This window comes from Trachypithecus francoisi, unplaced genomic scaffold, assembly GCF_009764315.1.
Source record: "Trachypithecus francoisi isolate TF-2019V2 unplaced genomic scaffold, Tfra_2.0 Lachesis_group5, whole genome shotgun sequence".
Classification (NCBI taxonomy): Eukaryota; Metazoa; Chordata; class Mammalia; order Primates; family Cercopithecidae; genus Trachypithecus; species Trachypithecus francoisi.
Genome location: NW_022681470.1, coordinates 135,121,326 through 135,138,392, shown reverse-complemented (window position 1 = coordinate 135,138,392; position 17,067 = coordinate 135,121,326). Strand labels below are relative to the sequence as shown.

At 53.2% G+C, this 17,067-nt stretch overlaps 1 protein-coding gene across 11 annotated transcripts in view; it reads right to left on the bottom strand.

Moving 5' to 3' along the window:
* ADGRE2 (adhesion G protein-coupled receptor E2) overlaps positions 1 to 13,351 on the bottom strand; it is a 61,495-nt gene extending 48,144 nt beyond the window's left edge. For 2 of the 11 annotated variants that reach the window (XM_033198368.1, XM_033198369.1), the window contains exons 1-7: positions 12,951 to 13,133; positions 9,911 to 9,961; positions 9,593 to 9,709; positions 7,807 to 7,962; positions 1,854 to 1,985; positions 1,106 to 1,252; positions 531 to 677 (exon numbers count right to left, since the gene is read on the bottom strand). In XM_033198368.1, the coding sequence (XP_033054259.1) occupies positions 531 to 677; positions 1,106 to 1,252; positions 1,854 to 1,985; positions 7,807 to 7,962; positions 9,593 to 9,709; positions 9,911 to 9,961; positions 12,951 to 12,972 (772 nt within the window). In that variant the 5' untranslated portion in view covers positions 12,973 to 13,133. Of the gene's footprint in view, positions 1 to 188; positions 267 to 392; positions 437 to 530; positions 678 to 1,105; positions 1,253 to 1,853; positions 1,986 to 7,806; positions 7,963 to 9,592; positions 9,710 to 9,910; positions 9,962 to 12,950 lie in introns of all 11 variants that reach the window. The other 9 variants (XM_033198371.1, XM_033198372.1, XM_033198375.1 and 6 more) reach the window with 7 other exon arrangements.
* Between the last annotated feature and the right edge of the window lie 3,716 nt (positions 13,352 to 17,067).

The window sequence follows — 17,067 nt, the reverse complement described above, 5'->3', positions numbered from 1 at the left end:
GCGTGCGTCTTCACGTGTCCAGGTGTACGTATGTTTGTGTACATACTGTATGTGGTGTGTGTATCTTATGCGCATGTATGTCTCTGACTAGAGGCCCCTGCTTGGGTTGGGCACTCTCTCTGGCCACACGGAAGCCTCCCCAAGCTGATCCTACACTATCTTAGGGTCCCCCAGCGTCCTGCCCTTACCTGCATGGTGACATTGGCTGAGCTTGTCTTGAAGTCTCTGCCCAGGTCCTGGACTTTGTTGAAGAATTGGGAAAGTGTCTGCAGAGAGAGGAGATGTGGGGGTCAGAGAGCCTGGACGGCGGGTGGGAAGCTTAGGACAAGGAGACAGATGCAGTGCTGTGTGGATGGAGTTCCTGCCGCCTCGTCCCTGCGGGGGCCACTCACCTGGCTGTGGACTCCGGGGGGCAGGGTCCAGGTGGGGAAATCATCTCTGCAGGGAACGAGACAAGCGGCTCATTAGGCGGGAGAGTGTCTGTGTGTGTGTGTGTTGGGGGTTGGGGAGCTTCTAGGGTCAGGTCGTACCTTCACAGACAGTGTCCTTTTGGTTTTTCTGGTTTCCGTGCTTGGGCTCCCAGCCTGGGCGGCAGCGGCAGGTGTATGAACCCACGGTGTTGAAGCAGACGGTGGAACTGTCACACTGATGCAGACTGGAGCTGCACTCGTCCACATCTGAGGACAGGAAGAAGGGGGTCAGGCCCTGTCCGAGCCCAGAGAGGGTCCTGTCTCCTGTCTGTGCCCCCAGCTCGTTCTTCCCGGCATTAGTGCCCCCCTTGGAGTGGCGGACGCTAGGCTATGGAAGCGTGGAGAGGCCTGGGCACAGCAGGTGTGCCCCGTGCAGATGTGCAGGTTACGAATATGGTGAAACGTCTTCCTTCCAGTGAGTCATCAGCTGTTGCCTGGGGTCCCCTGAGCCTCCCCCCTCAGTACCCCAGCTCCTTCCCGGGGACCCCTGCTCTTTTCTCATCTAGCCTCAGAAGAACGAGCGCCTGGCACAGCCGGGCGCCTCCAGCGTTTGTTCCGCTTGGTTTGTGGGGTGCCGTTGAACATGTGATTAGATGTTTGTGGGTCTCTGGGAACGTGGGATCTGAGCTCTCGACCTTCACAGATGGTATTGTTTGGGCCATTGGGGGAGCCCGGAATCGGTTGCCAGCCCGGGCGGCAGCGGCACTGATAGCTGCCCACGTTGTTGAGGCAGTGGGTGGAGCTGTGGCATGGGTTTTGTCCGGAGGTGCATTCATTCACATCTGAGGACAAAGCCAGAGGGTCAAACCCTGTCCCTGACCAGCCCAGGCCTGCCCTCCACTCACTGCACCCACTTCCCTGTCTTTTCATTGCCCCGGACTGAAGACCACTATTGCACGTGTCACCACCTGGTGACCTTCAGTTACACCTTCAAGGCATCTTATGACGATCTTCCTACCAGAAGGGCACAGCAGGACCATGGTCCTCAGTTTATAGGAGGTGAAAGCAAAAGGGAAACTGAGTCATGGGAGCCGGACTTCCATGACTAAAAACTAAAACCTCTCATCAGCTCCCTCCCTGGTCATAGTGGAGGTTCCCCTTCTCAGAACTGGAAGTGACACCTTCTTCCACTCACACGTGACAGACGAGGAAGGGGTGAGGTCTGGGGGCCCACAAGGGCACTCCGAGCCCCAGAGGCCCTGCCGCCTCCCTGCCGTGTGGTGGACCTTCCTGGGAGGTGAATCCTTAGGCAGGGGCTTAGCAGGTCCTTGACCTTGTGGGAACCTGCGGATCTTCTCCCTCCTCCTCGGCTGCTTTGCAGGACCTGCCTCGGCTCCATCCCCAGCTCCCATCCAGCCTCACAGCGTCTTCCCGGGCCTCTACCTGTGCAGAGCTTCGGGTCCTCAGGTTTGAACTTGAAGCCAGGCAGACACTGGCAGGTGTAGCTGCCGAGGGTGTTGACGCAGGTGCCGTAGCTTTTACAGAGCCTTGGGTTCAGCTGACATTCGTCCACGTCTGCAAGAGGAAGGAGAGGGTGAAGGATGCCCGTAGCTGTGAGCAGCTTTCAGGGCTGAGGGTCCGCCATGTTTCCTGGCACGGAAGCATCTGGAAGGCACCACTGTATCCTCCCTTTTCCAATCCACACAGAGGCATCCTATGGTGAGGGTGGTGGCCCAGGCCCTCTGTTGTCCAGATGTGGCCGGAAGCAGCCAAGTCCTCCCTTCTGCTCTGCCTTTCTGGGCAGCTCCAAGCTGGTGTGTCCCAGCCTGAGGATTCCGAGCAAAGGCCAGGGTGGGGCCTTGCTGAGAACCAAATGCAAGGGACATGCCGTGCGCCTGGACAGGACGCGTCTTGGCTCCCAACAGTGGCTCTGGGCCTGGCTCCCCCAGGATGGCAGCTCGCTGGCCAAATTCTCAGAATCCTGGTGGCCCTGGCAGAACGGCGCTCTCCCATCCACACTAGCTCTGAGAGCGCAGCTTCATGGGCTTGGGCCAAGACCCCTCCCTGAGCCAGGGCGCCCGTGATGCAGTGCAATGGCAGGGGTGGGGTGAGTGAGAGAGAGTGCGGGACAGGCTAGGGCTGCTTGGACAGTGGGCACCAGGCTGGGGTGGACAGTGGGGACTGATGTCCAGCCAAGCAGCCCGGAGTCTACAAAGATGCTTTTTTCTGATCCCCAGGAAGGATTTACGGGTATGGAAATAGCAGGATGTGGTGAGAATCCATATCTGAGCAGAGCTGGCCGTGAGCAGGGGCTTGTGGCTGGAGAGGGCACAGGTGCTAATGGGTGAGGGGTGGCAGATGTATCTGTCCTCTCATCCCTTGTCAGTCCACCAGGGACGGAGACCTGTGGGCCCTGCTGAATGGGGTTCAAGCTTCCATCTCTGTCCCCAAGTGGTCCAGACCAGGACTGGGCTCAGGAGAGGATCAGGCCTGGGGCGATGGTCCCCAGTGACACTCTCTCTTACCATCTAGTCCAGGCTGGAGCCGCTTCCTTCATCCAATCCTCTGTTTTTTTTTTTTTTTTTTTTTTTTTTGAGGCAGTGTCTCTCTCTGTCGCCCAGGCTGGAGTGCAGTGATGTGATCTCAGCTCACTGCAACCTCCGCCTCGCAGGTTCAAGCAATTCCCCTGCCTCCGCCTCCCGAGTAGCTGGGATTACAGGTGCACACCACTGCGCCCAGCTAATTTTTCTATTTTTAGTAGAGACAGGGTTGCACCATGTTGGTCAGGCTGCTCTCGAACTCCTGACCTCAAGTGATCCTTCCACCTTAGCCTCCCAAAGTGCTGGGATTCCAGGCATGAGTCACGGCACCCGGCCCTCTGAATCCATTTGTGGGGCTCATGTCACCCTGCCCACCCCTGGCCACAGCATCGTCCCAAGCTTTGGTCATTGGAGATGCGTTTAGGCCCAGGAATTATCAGAGTGGGTGAGGGTGGAGCCTTGAATGGGGAAATGGATGAGGGTGAAATGGCCAGCAAGACGGTCAGGAGGCGTCTTCTCCAAGCAAAGTTGTTGGCTGAGATTCCCTCCTCCTGAGATTCTGGACAGGGTTTTGGGGTTCATTATGGTAGGAGTAGATGTCAGAGGGGTTCCAGGTGTGGCTGAGCTCATGTGAGCCCCAGTGGCAGCAAGTCTCATCCTGGCAGTCCCCGGCGATGGCGGAAAGGATGGATACTGCACTGGAATGCGCCACCCCACGCCATGTCATGAGCCCATGAAATATCCTGAGTGCCGGCCCCCTTTTGTTTTATGCAAATAAGATGCCAGATGGGCAGGGGGATGTTCCAAGCTTCCGATGTGGTCCCCTGTGGAGGCTCCTGAGTCTCAGGGTTGGGACAAAGATGGGTGAGCAGGTGTCTAGGATGGCCCTGAGATGCCTGGAGACAGTGGGGTGAGGAGTGGAGCAAGCCACCCCAGGTCTCTGGCCCGGATGTCAGAAGCCCCATGGGCTGTGACATTGGGTGCACGTGTCCTCAGATGCAACAGTGAAGCCTGGAGTGCCGAGGGTTAAAGGGAGGGGCTCAGGCCCCTCTGAGCTTCTCACCTCTGGTGATAGGTCCTGCTCCAAACCAGCAGGCTGCTGTCTCCATCACCTGCCTTGATGTCCGTGGAGGTCCCTCTATCACCTCAGCCCTGCTGTCCATGTCTCTGCCCAGCTGCCTGACTGAGTCCCCTTCTCTCAGCCCAGGCCTGTTTCTAACACAGCAACACACCTCCTCCATAACCACAACCACCATCCCATGCAGGGGGCTCATAGCAGCGGGTGGGCAGCACCCCTAGCCGGGGCACCCTGGGAGGAAACCATGATCGCCAAGTACAGTTGTGCAGGTTGCTCACTGCACAAAGGTATTGGGCCAGTGAGATGAGCAGGGGTTGAAAACCAGTCCACTCTTTGTTTGTCAAATGTGTCCACTGGGAGAGGGGGATCTTTTTCCAATTCACATGAAGACTCTGTCCTCTGGCCAAGTCACATGCATATGGGGCAACACGAAGTCCACTTGCAAGGGCCCCTGGGGACTAGCAGTGTGGTGGCCAGAAGCCTCCTGCTGGGCTCCATGCAGGTTCATGTCCCAGGTACGTGCATCTCTGTCTTGTCCCCCACCTTACCTCCCTATTCGTCCCTCTGCACTCTGCCTGAATGCAGAGCAGGAGAGGTGGAGCTGGGATCTGGGCTGCGGGCCCTTTCTTCTCTCTGCAGTCTGAGTCTCATCACCTCCCACCTCTGCGCCACTCCTCTTCCTGATCTTGGTACCCTGCACTAACGCCCTCTCTTTGAATGGGTTGTTGCTCTCAGCTGCCCACTGCTGGCTCCCATCTGCCCCTGTGGATGCTGGAAGCCCCTCCCCTGCCCAAACAGCTTCCCTGGAAAAGAGGCAAAGCCTGGAGTTCCAGTTTCTCCTGGCCTGAGCGATGGCCTCAAGCAAGACCATAGCAAAAGCTGTGGCCTCTGTGCAGGGTTAGAGCCTTGCAGCTGCTCTCTGATCTTGCACCCTACAGTGCCCATCCTGGGGGTGCATCAGATCAGAATTACAATAAAATCCCCAATAGCCATTGCTGATAGAGCACATTCCGCAAGCCAGGAGCTTTCAAGTGCTTTTCTTTTTTCAGATGGAGTCTCACTCTGTTGTCCAGGCTGGAGTGCAGTGGCGAAATATTGGCACACTGCAACCTCCACTCCTGGGTTCACGTCATTCTCCTGACTCAGCCTCCCGAGTAGCTGGGACTACAGGTGCCCACCACCATGCCCGGCTAATGTTTTGTATTTTTAGTAGAAATGGGGTTTCACTGTGTTAGCCAGGATGGTCTCAATCTCCTGACCTCGTGATCCACCCGCCTCAGCCTCCCAAAGTGCTGGATTACAGGCGTGAGCCACCACGTCCAGTCTATTTTTTTTTTGAAATGGAGTTTTGCTCTGTCACCTGAGCTGGAGTGCAGTGCTGTGACCTCGGCTCACTGCAACCTCTGCTTCTCAGGATCAAGCGATTCTCGTTCCTTAGCCTCCCGTAGCTGGGATTACAGGCATGCACCACCACACCCAGCTAATTTTTGTATTTTTAGTAGAGACGGGGTTTCGCCATGTTGGCCAGGCTGGTCTTGAACTCCAGACCTCAGATGATCCACCTGCCTCGGCCTCCCAGAGTACTAGGATTACAAGTGTGAGCCACTGTGCCCAGCCTGTTAAATACTTTTGTAAGTAAATGCCATTACTCTTTTTTTTTTTTTTTTTTGAGACAGAGTCTCGCTCTGTCGCCCAGGCTGGAGTGCAGTGGCCAGATCTCAGCTCACTGCAAGCTCCGCCTCCCGGGTTTACACATTCTTCTGCCTCAGCCTCCCGAGTAGCTGGGACTACAGGCGCCTGCCACCTCGTCCGGCTAGTTTTTTGTATTTTTAGTAGAGACGGGGTTTCACCGTGTTAGCCAGGATGGTCTCAATCTCCTGACCTCGTGATCCGCCTGTCTCGGCCTCCCAAAGTGCTGGGATTACAGGCTTGAGCCACCGTGCCCGGCCCATTATTCCTCTTTTATAGATGGGTAAACTGAGGTGCAAAGTTAAAGTAACTTGTCCAAGGTCATACATTTAACAAAAGTCAAAGTTACTTTTGTTTTTAATCTTTAAAAGATAAGGACTCAGCCTGGGCATGGTGGCTCACGCCTGTAATCCCAGGTAATTGAGAGGTTACGACATGAGAATCACTTGAACCCAGGAGGCAGAGGTTGCAGTGAGCCAAGATCACACTACTGCACTCCAGCCTGGGTGACAGGGTGAGACTCCATCTCAAAACAAACAAACAAACAAAACAAATAAAAGATAAGGACTCTTTCTTCCCCTTGTCTATATTTTTGTTTTTGTAGAGATGGGGTCTTGATATGTTACCCAGGCTGGTCTTGAACTCCTGGCCTCAAGTGAAGTGATCCTTCCACCATGGCCTCCCAAAGTGTTGGATTACAGGCGTGAGCCATGGCACCTGACCTATCTTTTTTTTTTTTTTTTTTGAGACAAAGTCTCACTCTGTCGCCCAGGCTGGAGTACAGTGGCACGATCTCGGCTCACTGCAACCTCCGCCTCCCAAGTTCAAGCGATTCTCCTGCCTCAGCCTCCCGAGTAGCTGGCAGCTGGGATTACAGGTGCCCGCCACCACGTCTGGCTAATTTTTGTATTTTTAGTAGAGATGGGGTTTCATCATGTTGGTCAGGCTGGTCTCAAACTCCTGACCTTGTGATCCGCCAGCCTCAGCCTCCCAAAGTGTTGGGATTACAGGTGTGAGCCACTGTGCCCAGCCAGTTCTTTTTTTTTTTTTTTGAGGCGGAGTCTCGCTCTGTCACCCAGGCTGGAGTGCAGTGGCCAGATCTCAGCTCACTGAAAGCTCCGCCTCCCGGGTTTACGCCATTCTCCTGCCTCAGCCTCCCGAGTAGCTGGACTACAGGCGCCCGCCACCTCGCCCGGCTAGTTTTTTGTATTTTTTTTAGTAGAGACGGGGTTTCACCGTGTTAGCCAGGATGGTATCCATCTCCTGACCTCGTGATCCGCCCGTCTCGGCCTCCCAAAGTGCTGGGATTACAGGCTTGAGCTACTGCGCCCGGCCTCTTTTTTTATTGAATGTTTTTAATTTTTTAAAATCCTGCCTCTAAGAAAGCTTTGGCTTGACTTTTTCTTTCTTCTTTTTTTTTTTTTTAGAGACAGGATCTTGCCCTGTCACTCAGGCTGGAGTGTAGTGGCTTGATCATGGCTCACTGCAGCCTTGACCTCCCAGGCTCAAGCAACCCTCCCACCTCAGCCTCCTGAGTAGCTGGGACTACAGGCACAGGCCACTACCCCTGGCTAATTAATTAATTTTTTTTTTTTTTTTGGTATTTTTTGTAGAGATAGGATTTCACCCGCTTGCCTATGTTGGTCTGGAACCCCTGGGCTCAAACAATCTACCTGCCTTGGTCTCCCCTTTTATAGGGGTGGGGTCTGTTATGTTGCTATGGGCTGGTCTTGAACTCCTGGCCTCAAGAGATCCTTCCGCCTCAGCCTCCCAAAGCACTGGAATTACAAGCATGATAATGTTATCACCTCTCACATGTGGACAGAAGTTTCTGAATAAGTATCCTGGCCAATGTCATACACTTGGTTTTCAGGATCTGTCCTAGGCAGCTGGTCCCAAAGTCAGCCCTTAATCCTCACATCACTCTGCCTCTCTGGGGTGGTGGGGTAGGTACATGCACACCTGTCCCATCTCAGACCCCAGGCACTGACCCTATAACCAAGGCCCTGCTCTCTGGATGCTGCCAGAATGGCTCTGGTGACCCCAAACCTCACAGATGAAGAGTCAGAGGATGTGGGGTGGTTCTTACCTTGACATGTGTTCTCGCTCTCATTCTTGAATGTTTTTGCCCCAGAAACAAGCTCATACCCCGGGTTGCACACGCAGTGGTAGCTCCCTTCCGTGTTCCTGCAGTCCGAGAATTTTCCACAAGACACTTTCGATGGTGACTCACACTCATTGATGTCTGGAACACAACAGGACAGGGAGTCACCTCCCAAAGATGTGAGTTCCATCAGGGCAGAGACCCCCGTCCTGACTCCCCATCATGGGGCCTGTTGCTTAGTATCTTTTGGAAAGAATCCTAAGTTGCACTGCACAGGCTGTGCTGCAGCTGGAGCAAGCCATTCCTGAAGACCACACTTGGTCTCAGTTCTCTGGCTGGCATCCTAGATTTGGACACAGTGAACAGAGCTGAGGTGGGGGATGGACAGGAAGCTCCACATCCCTCTCCTCAGACTTTTTGTAGAAATTTAAACCCCATGGTGGCCAGGTGCAGTGGCTCACATCTGTAATCCCAGCACTTTGGGAGGCTGAGGGCGGCAGATCACCAGAGGTCAGGAGTTCGAGACCAGCCTGTCCAACATGATGAAACCCCATCTCTACTAAAAATACAAAAATTAGCCAGGTGTGGTGGTGCATGCCTGTAATCCCAGCTACTCAGGAGGCTGAGGCAGGAGAATCGCTTGAACCTGGAAGGTGGAGGTTGCAGTGAGCCGAGATTGGGCCACTGCACTCCCCACCCTGGGCAACAGAGTGAGACTCCATCTCAAAATAAAAAAGAAAAATAAGGGAGAAAAAAACCCATGGCCAGAATGTACCCCCTCCCCAGTCTTAAGGGTAAACTGAGGCACAGACTCCAGATTCCTGAGCACCCAGCTTCTCTCTCTCCAGGAAGCCATGCCTATTCACTTCTTTCTTCTCCCCCTTCATATTTTTTCCTTCCTTCCTTCCTTCCTTCCTTCCTTCCTTCCTCCCTCCCTCCCTCCCTCCTTTCCTTTTCTCTTTCTCTCCCTCCCTCCCTCTCTTTCTTTCTCTTTTCTTCTCTTTTCTTTCTCTCCTTCTCTCTTTCTCTTTTTTTTTTTTGAGATAGAGTCTCGCTCTCGTCGCCCAGACTGGAGTGCAGTGGCGTGATCTCGGCTCACTGCAAACTCCGTCTCCCAAGTTCAAGTTATTCTCCTGCCTCAGGCTCCTGAGTAGCTGGGATTACAGGGGACCACCACCACACCAGGCTAATGTTTTGTGTTTTTAGTGTAGAGATGGGGTTTCACCACATTGGCCAGGTTGGTCGGGAACTCCTGACCTCAAGTGATCCGCCCACCGTGACCTCCCAAAATGGTGGAATTACAGGCGTGAGCCACCGCGCCCGGCCTCTTTCTTTGTTTCTTTCTTTTCCCTGAGACAGGATCTCACTCTGTTGCCCAGGCTAGAGTGCAGTGGTGCAATCATAGCTCACTGTAGCCTCAAACCCCTGGGCTCCAACAATCCTCCTGCCTCAGTCTTCTGAGTAGCTGGGACTCAGACTTCTGAGTAGCTGCCCGGCTATTTTGTGTATTTTTTGTAGAGGCAGGGTCTCGTCATGTTGCCCAGGCTGGTCTTGAACTCCTGGCCTCAAGTGATCCACCCGCCTCAGCCTCCCAAAGTGCTGGGATTACAGGTGGGAGCCACCACGCCTGCCCTCTTTGTCTTTTCTCTGTCCATGATGATAGTCTGGAATGTGAGGCTGTGGCCCCTAACAACAACCCCTGTCCCCCCGCCGGCACTGGGCAATGCCTCATAATCTCGATGTACCCTGCGCTGCCCTCAAGCCTCTGTACCATCACAAATCTCTGTGGGGGAGGTGAAGATCTCAGATGAAGAGCTGAACCCTGGATTGCAGCGACAGGCGGTGGCGCTGACACACGAGGAGTTCTCAGGGCACCACCGGGCACAGTCTGCAAGAGCAGGGAGCACAGTCAGAAGGTGAGGGGCAAGGGGATACACAAAAAGGGGGCACTGAGGGAGATGGGGCAGGGCGCTGAGTTTCCCGTGCACGAGGCCTCTCTTTCCCTGGGATGAAGGGGGATGGGCGGGGGTCCAGGGCCCTCCCCAGACTCTGGCTGTAGACTGTGCTTTCTGCTTCCCAGCAGACTCACCCCCGGAGTCCTGGGTTTCGGCTCCCAGCAGAGTCAGCCAGACACCGAATGCTGCAACAGAGAAAGGAAAGGGGGTCAGAGGGAATCCCAGGGTGGGAAAGGAGGCGTAAAGGTGATGCATTTTGGGGAGGAGGATTCTGACCCCTCTCAGACTGAGATCCTGCCTGTCGTTCAAACAGAGTGGGCAGATGTCATGTCCCACTCGGATGCTCAAAGCCAAAGAGTCTGTCAGCCTGTCCCCATAGGGGTGGGTTTTGTTTTGTTTTGTTTGACACAGGGTCTCGCTCGGTCACCCAGCCTGAGGTGCAGTGGTGCAATCATAGCTCACTGCAGCCTCCGATTCCTAGGCTCAAGCGATCCTCCTGCCTCAGCCTCCCGAGTACCTGGGACCACAGGTGTGCACCACCATATTTTAAATTTTCTCTTTCTTTCTTTCTTTTTCTTTCTTTCCTTCTTCCTTCCTTCTTTCCTTCCTTCCTTCCTTCTCCCTTTCCCTTTCCCTTTCCCTTTCCCTTTCCCTTTCCCTTTCCCTTTCCCTTTCCCTTTCCCTTTCCCTTTCCCTTTCCCTTTCCCTTTCCCTTTCCCTTTCCCTTTCCCTTTCCCTTTCCCTTTCCCTTTCCCTTTCCCTTTCCCTTTTCCTTTTCCTTTTCCCCTTCCTTCCTTCCTTCCTTCCTTCTTTCCTTCCTTCCTTCCTTTCTTCTTTCTTCTTTCTTTCTCTTTCTTTCTTTCTTTCTTCTTTCTTTCTTTCTTTCTTTCTTCTTTCTTTCCTTTCTTTCTCTTGCTCTGTCACCCAGGCTGAACTGCAATGCTGTGATCTCAGCTAACTGCAATCTCTACCTCCTGGGTTCAAGCAATTCTCCTGCCTCAACCTCCCAAATAGCTGGGATTACAGGCACCCACCACCATGCCTGGCTAATTTTTTGTATTTTTAGTACAGATGGGGTTTCACCATATTGGCCAGGCTGGTCTTGAACTCCTGACTTCAGGTGATCTGCTGGCCTTGGCCTCCCAAAGTGCTGGGATTACAGCTCAAAAATTTGAGCTCCCAGCTCAAAATTTTTAAAATAATTTATTTATTTTTATTATTTATTGTTTTTTTGAGACTGAGTCTCCCTTTGTCATCCAGGCTGGAATGCAGTGGTACAGTCTTGGCCCACTGCAACCTCCACCTTCCGGGTTCAAGCGGTTGTACTGCCTCAGCCTCCTGAGTAGCTGGGATTACAGGCATGAGCCACCACGTCCAGCTAATTTTTGTATTTTTTAAGTAGAGATGGGGTTTCACCATGTTGGCCAGGCTGGTCTCGAACTCCTAACCTCAGGTGATCTGCCTGCATTGACCTCTCAAAGTGCTGGGATTACAGGCGTGAGCCATCACGCCTGGCCAAAAAAATTAAAAATAATTTTAAAAATTATTTTAGAGACAGAGTCTTGCTTGTTGCCCAGGCTGATCTTGAACTCCTGGCCTCAAGTGATCCTCCCGCCTCAGCATCCCGAGCTCAGCTTGGGGAGGAACTGAGAAGTAGGGAAGGGCCATGAGCCTGGTGGGGGTCCCAGCTCCAGCTGCCGCTCTTCTGACTTGGGGGTGTCTGGTGTGCCTGAGCATTTACTGCCATCTTCATTTCTTTAGGTAAAAATGAAGGCATGGTCAGGCATGGTGGCTCAGGCCTGTGATCCCAGCACTTTGGGAGGCCGAGGTGGGCAGATCACCTGAGGTCGGGAGTTCGAGACCAGCCTGCCCAATATGGTGAAACCCCGTCTCTACTAAAAATACAAAACATTAGCTGGGCATGGTGGCAGGCTCTTGTTACCCAACTACTTGGGAGATTGAGGCAGGAGAATCGCTTGAACCCAGGAGGCAGAAGTTGCAGCAAGCTGAGATTGCCCCACTGCACACTGCACACCAGCTGGGTGACAGAGCAAGACTCTGTCTCAGAAAAAAAAAAAAAAAAAAAAAAATGACAGTGCTGGATCCCCCAGGCTCTAAGATGCCCTGGACCCGCATGCTTCTTCAGAGACACAGGGGCACACACACCACAATCACAACCGCCACCAGCCCTGGCGGCCCATCCTGAAACCCAGTGGTGATATTTCACCCCCTGGGCGCCCCTCCCACAGGAAAACGCTGTGACCGCCTGTTGCGGTGCATGTGGAGCTGCAGTGCCCAGCGTTCAGGCCCATCCTGAAACCCAGTGGTGATATTTCACCCCCTGGGCGCCCCTCCCACAGGAAAACGCTGTGACCGCCTGTTGCGGTGCATGTGGAGCTGCAGTGCCCAGCGTTCAGGCCCATCCTGAAACCCAGTGGTGATATTTCACCCCCTGGGCGCCCCTCCCACAGGAAAACGCTGTGACCGCCTGTTGCGGTGCATGTGGAGCTGCAACGCCCAGCGTTCCCCTTCCCAAGGCATGTCCTGGGGGACCCCCCTCAGATCATCAGCGGCTTTAGACATGGGGACCTAGGGATCTCCTTGCTGTTCACCAGAGAGAGAGAGAGACAAAGAGGCAGAGGTGGAGAGAAAACAGAGATTAGAGAGATAGACTGAAAGAGAGACAGAAGAAGAGAGAGAGACAGAGAGAGAGAGCGAAAGAGAGGGAGAAGCTGGGGTACCTGCAGAGGAGAAGTCCTGGCCTCTATTTTCCCCGCCTCCCCCAGCCCCCTGCCGCCCCGCCCATGTCTTTCTATGCGCTATATTAAGAGCAGTGGCTCTGGGGTCCCAGCATTCATTTTTTGCCCCTTTCCTTCCCCCGTGCCTCAGTTTCCCCTCTTAGGGAGCAGATGCCAAACTGGCTCCAGTAGAAAGCTTGAGGATACCTCCGGCAGAGTAGCAGGCTCCGAGCGCACCCTGGAGTTCCTGCCGGGGTGTGGGGGTATCCAAGCACAACCAGCCCCTCTCCCCATGTGCCGAGCGTGCCTGCTTGACCATGTGGCTTCCTCCGTCGCAGGCCCCACAGCCACCAGCGGCGCCTCCCGTTTCTCAGACGCAGCCAAGGGTACAGCTGGAGCTTCCTTGCCCCTCCCAGCGGGGCCCCGAAGTACTTACCGAGAAAGACGCGGCCTCCCATGGTTCGAGCTGCCGGCAGGAGCGGCAGGGGAAAGAGTGAGTGGGACAGGGCTGTCCTGTCTCCCCAGGCTGGGCAGCTCTGCGGGCTGCCCCGTCTCCTCAGCCTGGGCAGCTGTGCGGACTGTCCCCGGAGGACAGGATTTTATGAAGGAGGTGGGGCGGACAGCCGCTGGCCCAGGACCCTCCCCGGAACTGGCGGGGCAGCTGGAAGCCAGCAAGAACGTGCAATAAAAACACAGACCCAGAGGCACTGCAAACACACACACACACACACACACACACACACACACACTGCACTCCCTCAGCAAGAATGAAGTGCAACCTGCCTTCAAAAACCCTCCGCTGGAGTTTCCACCATGTGGCTCTGACCAACCCTCTGGCCTCTGTGTTTGGGGCTGGCTGCTCTGGAGGGGAAGGTGTGACAGCCGGGCGGGCTGGTCTCACTCAGGGCCACTTGGCTCTTCCCTGGGCAGGCACGCAGGGCCTTGTCAGAAATAGCTCTGGGCTCCCACTTTGGTGGGGCTCGCCCTGTGCCCAGAGCTTTGGCATGCCAGAGTTGGCAGAGCCTGCGCGCCAGCTGGCAGTATCTTCCCCTGATGTTTTGCAGATGAGGAAACAGGCCAGGTGCAGAGGCTCACACCTGTGATCCCAGCATTCTGGGAGGCTGAGGCAAGAGGATCGCTTGAGCTCAGGAGTTTGAGACCAGCCTGGGCAACATGGCAAAACTCTGTTTCTACAAAAAAAAAAAAAAAAAAAAAAAAAAAATTATCCAGGCTGGTGGCAGACATCTGTGGTCCCAGCTACTACTACTCAGGAGGCTGCGGCAGGGAGGATCACCCGAGCTGGGGAGTTTGAGCTGGGATGGTGCCACTGCACTCCAGCTTGGGTGATGGAGTGAGATCCTGTGTCAAAAACAAAAAGACAGAAAGCAAGAAAACTGAGGCATTACAGTGTCCACATAGGAGACCAGGAAGGAAGAAGGGCCCCTTCCCATGCCAGGCAGGTGCCAAGAAGAGAAGTTTCACTGCACAGAGCAGATCCCCCCCCTCCCGGATCTTTCTGGTCTTTCTCAGTCAGTTTCCCCTGTGGGAAATTTATATTTCAGAGGCCCCTGGGCACTTCGTTAATCAACAGAGAATCATGTGATAGGCGGGTTCTTTCCTTTTTGGATAAATCACATGATTAGCTTGTCTCTCGAGCTACCTAATAATTTTTTTAAATGTTATTTTTTGGCTGGGTGTGGTGGCTCACGCCTGTAATCCCAGCACTTTGGGAGGCTGAGGTGGGCGGATCACCTGAGGACAAGAGTTCGAGACCAGCCCGACCAACATGGAGAAACCCCGTCTCTATTAAAAATACAAAATTAGCCGGGTGTGGTGGTATATGCCTGTAATCCCAGCTACTCGGGAGGCTGAGGCAGGAGGATTGATAGAACCCAGGAGGCGGAGGTTGTGGTGAGCCGAGATCCTGCCCTTGCACTCCAGCCTGGGCAACAAGAGCGAAAATGTCTAAAAACAAACAAACGTTATATATTTTTTAAGAGATCTTACTCTGTCACCCAGGCTGGAGTGCAGTGGCACCATCACAGCTCACTGCAGCCTCAAACTCCAGGGTTCAAGGGGTCCTCCTGCCTCAGCCTCCTGAGGAGCTGGGACTACAGCTGTGCACCATCATGCCTGGCTAGTTTTTTCCTTAAGTTTTTTTTTTTTTTTTTTTTGGTAGAAACGAGATCTTGCCATGCTGCCAAGAAAATGCTATTATTTATGGAGCACTTAATTTGCACCAGGTCCTAAGTGTTTTTTTTTTTTTTAATCTATTTTAACTCATTACTCCTCAAAACATCTGCAATTCCCATTTGACAGAGGAGGAAACTGAGGCACAAATGACTGACCCAGCTGAGAAGATCCACAGGCGGGCAGCCCAGCCCTAGAGTCCCTGTGATGAGCCCAGGAGAGAGTCTCTATGGGCGCTAACATGTCTTTGCGCCTCCGTGGCCCTGAGGCTTAGCAGGCGTCTGTGTCCAGCCAGAATTCAAGGACTCGGTTTTCTGTTCCTTATATTCATATTTATTTTTAGGTTTCCCTACTATTTGGGGCAATGAGGAGGGATTTTCAATGAGGATGCCGAAATCAAGTCTCCTTGTTACATGATAAATTCAAGATGCAGAAGTGATGAATGCTAAGGAAAATATGGTTCAATTGTTCAAAGGGGGAGATTGCAGCAATGGGGAAAAAAAAGTCACTAATGACCGAAGTCAGAGAACTATTGTCCTGGGAGTAACCAAACATCCCCAGTCCTAGAATTTACCCCTTCCTGTCCCGGGCTCCTGTGGGGGTGGCCACGGGCTGTTGGGGAGGGGAATGAACATCAGCAGAAGCTGGAAGGAGAGAGGCCAGACCAGCTCTGGAGGGATTTTGCCTTTTTTTTCTCAGAAAGCCAGAAACTCCAGCTAGAACCCCAGGGCTCAACGTCCCCTCTCTGCAAATCAGACGGGTAGGTCAGACAGCTGGCATCTGCAGAATCTCAGGGAGGCAGGAGGCGCTTCCTGATGCAGGGGTTGTCCCTACACCCCTTCATAGAGATCATTGACATTATTTTCTTTTATTGTACTTTATGTTAGAGACAGAGTCTGCTGTTGCCCAGGTTGGAGTGCAAGAGCGCCATCTCAGTTCACTGCAACCTCCACCTCCGGGTTCAAGCGATTCTCCTGCCTCAGCCTCCTGAGGAGCTGGGACTACAGCTGTGCACCATCATGCCTGGCTAGTTTTTTCCTTAAGTTTTTTTTTTTTTTTTTTTGGTAGAAACGAGATCTTGCCATGCTGCCAAGAAAATGCTATTATTTATGGAGCACTTAATTTGCACCAGGTCCTAAGTGTTTTTTTTTTTTTTAATCTATTTTAACTCATTTACTCCTCAAAACATCTGCAATTCCCATTTGACAGAGGAGGAAACTGAGGCACAAATGACTGACCCAGCTGAGAAGATCCACAGGCGGGCAGCCCAGCCCTAGAGTCCCTGTGATGAGCCCAGGAGAGAGTCTCTATGGGCGCTAACATGTCTTTGCGCCTCCGTGGCCCTGAGGCTTAGCAGGCGTCTGTGTCCAGCCAGAATTCAAGGACTCGGTTTTCTGTTCCTTATATTCATATTTATTTTTAGGTTTCCCTACTATTTGGGGCAATGAGGAGGGATTTTCAATGAGGATGCCGAAATCAAGTCTCCTTGTTACATGAATAAATTCAAGATGCAGAAGTGATGAATGCTAAGGAAAATATGGTTCAATTGTTCAAAGGGGGAGATTGCAGCAATGGGGAAAAAAAAGTCACTAATGACCGAAGTCAGAGAACTATTGTCCTGGGAGTAACCAAACATCCCCAGTCCTAGAATTTACCCCTTCCTGTCCCGGGCTCCTGTGGGGGTGGCCACGGGCTGTTGGGGAGGGGAATGAACATCAGCAGAAGCTGGAAGGAGAGAGGCCAGACCAGCTCTGGAGGGATTTTGCCTTTTTTTTCTCAGAAAGCCAGAAACTCCAGCTAGAACCCCAGGGCTCAACGTCCCCTCTCTGCAAATCAGACGGGTAGGTCAGACAGCTGGCATCTGCAGAATCTCAGGGAGGCAGGAGGCGCTTCCTGATGCCAGGGGTTGTCCCTACACCCCTTCATAGAGATCATTGACATTATTTTCTTTTATTGTACTTTATGTTAGAGACAGAGTCTGCTGTTGCCCAGGTTGGAGTGCAAGAGCGCCATCTCAGTTCACTGCAACCTCCACCTCCCGGGTTCAAGCGATTCTCCTGCCTCAGCCTCCCAAGTACCTGGGACTACAGATGCCCACCACCACACCTGGCTAATTTTTGTATTTTTATTTCATTTTATTATAGATTTATTCATTCATTTATTTATTTTGACTCCTGGGTTCAAGAGGTTCTCCTGTCTCAGCCTCCCAATTAGCTGGAATTACAGGTGCAAGCCACCATGCCCGGCTGATTTTTGTATTTTTGGTAGAGACAGAGTTTCGCTATGTTGGTCAGGCTGGTCTCGAACTTCTGGCCTCAAGTGATCTGCAAGCCTTGGTGTCCCAAAAGTGCTGGGATTACAGG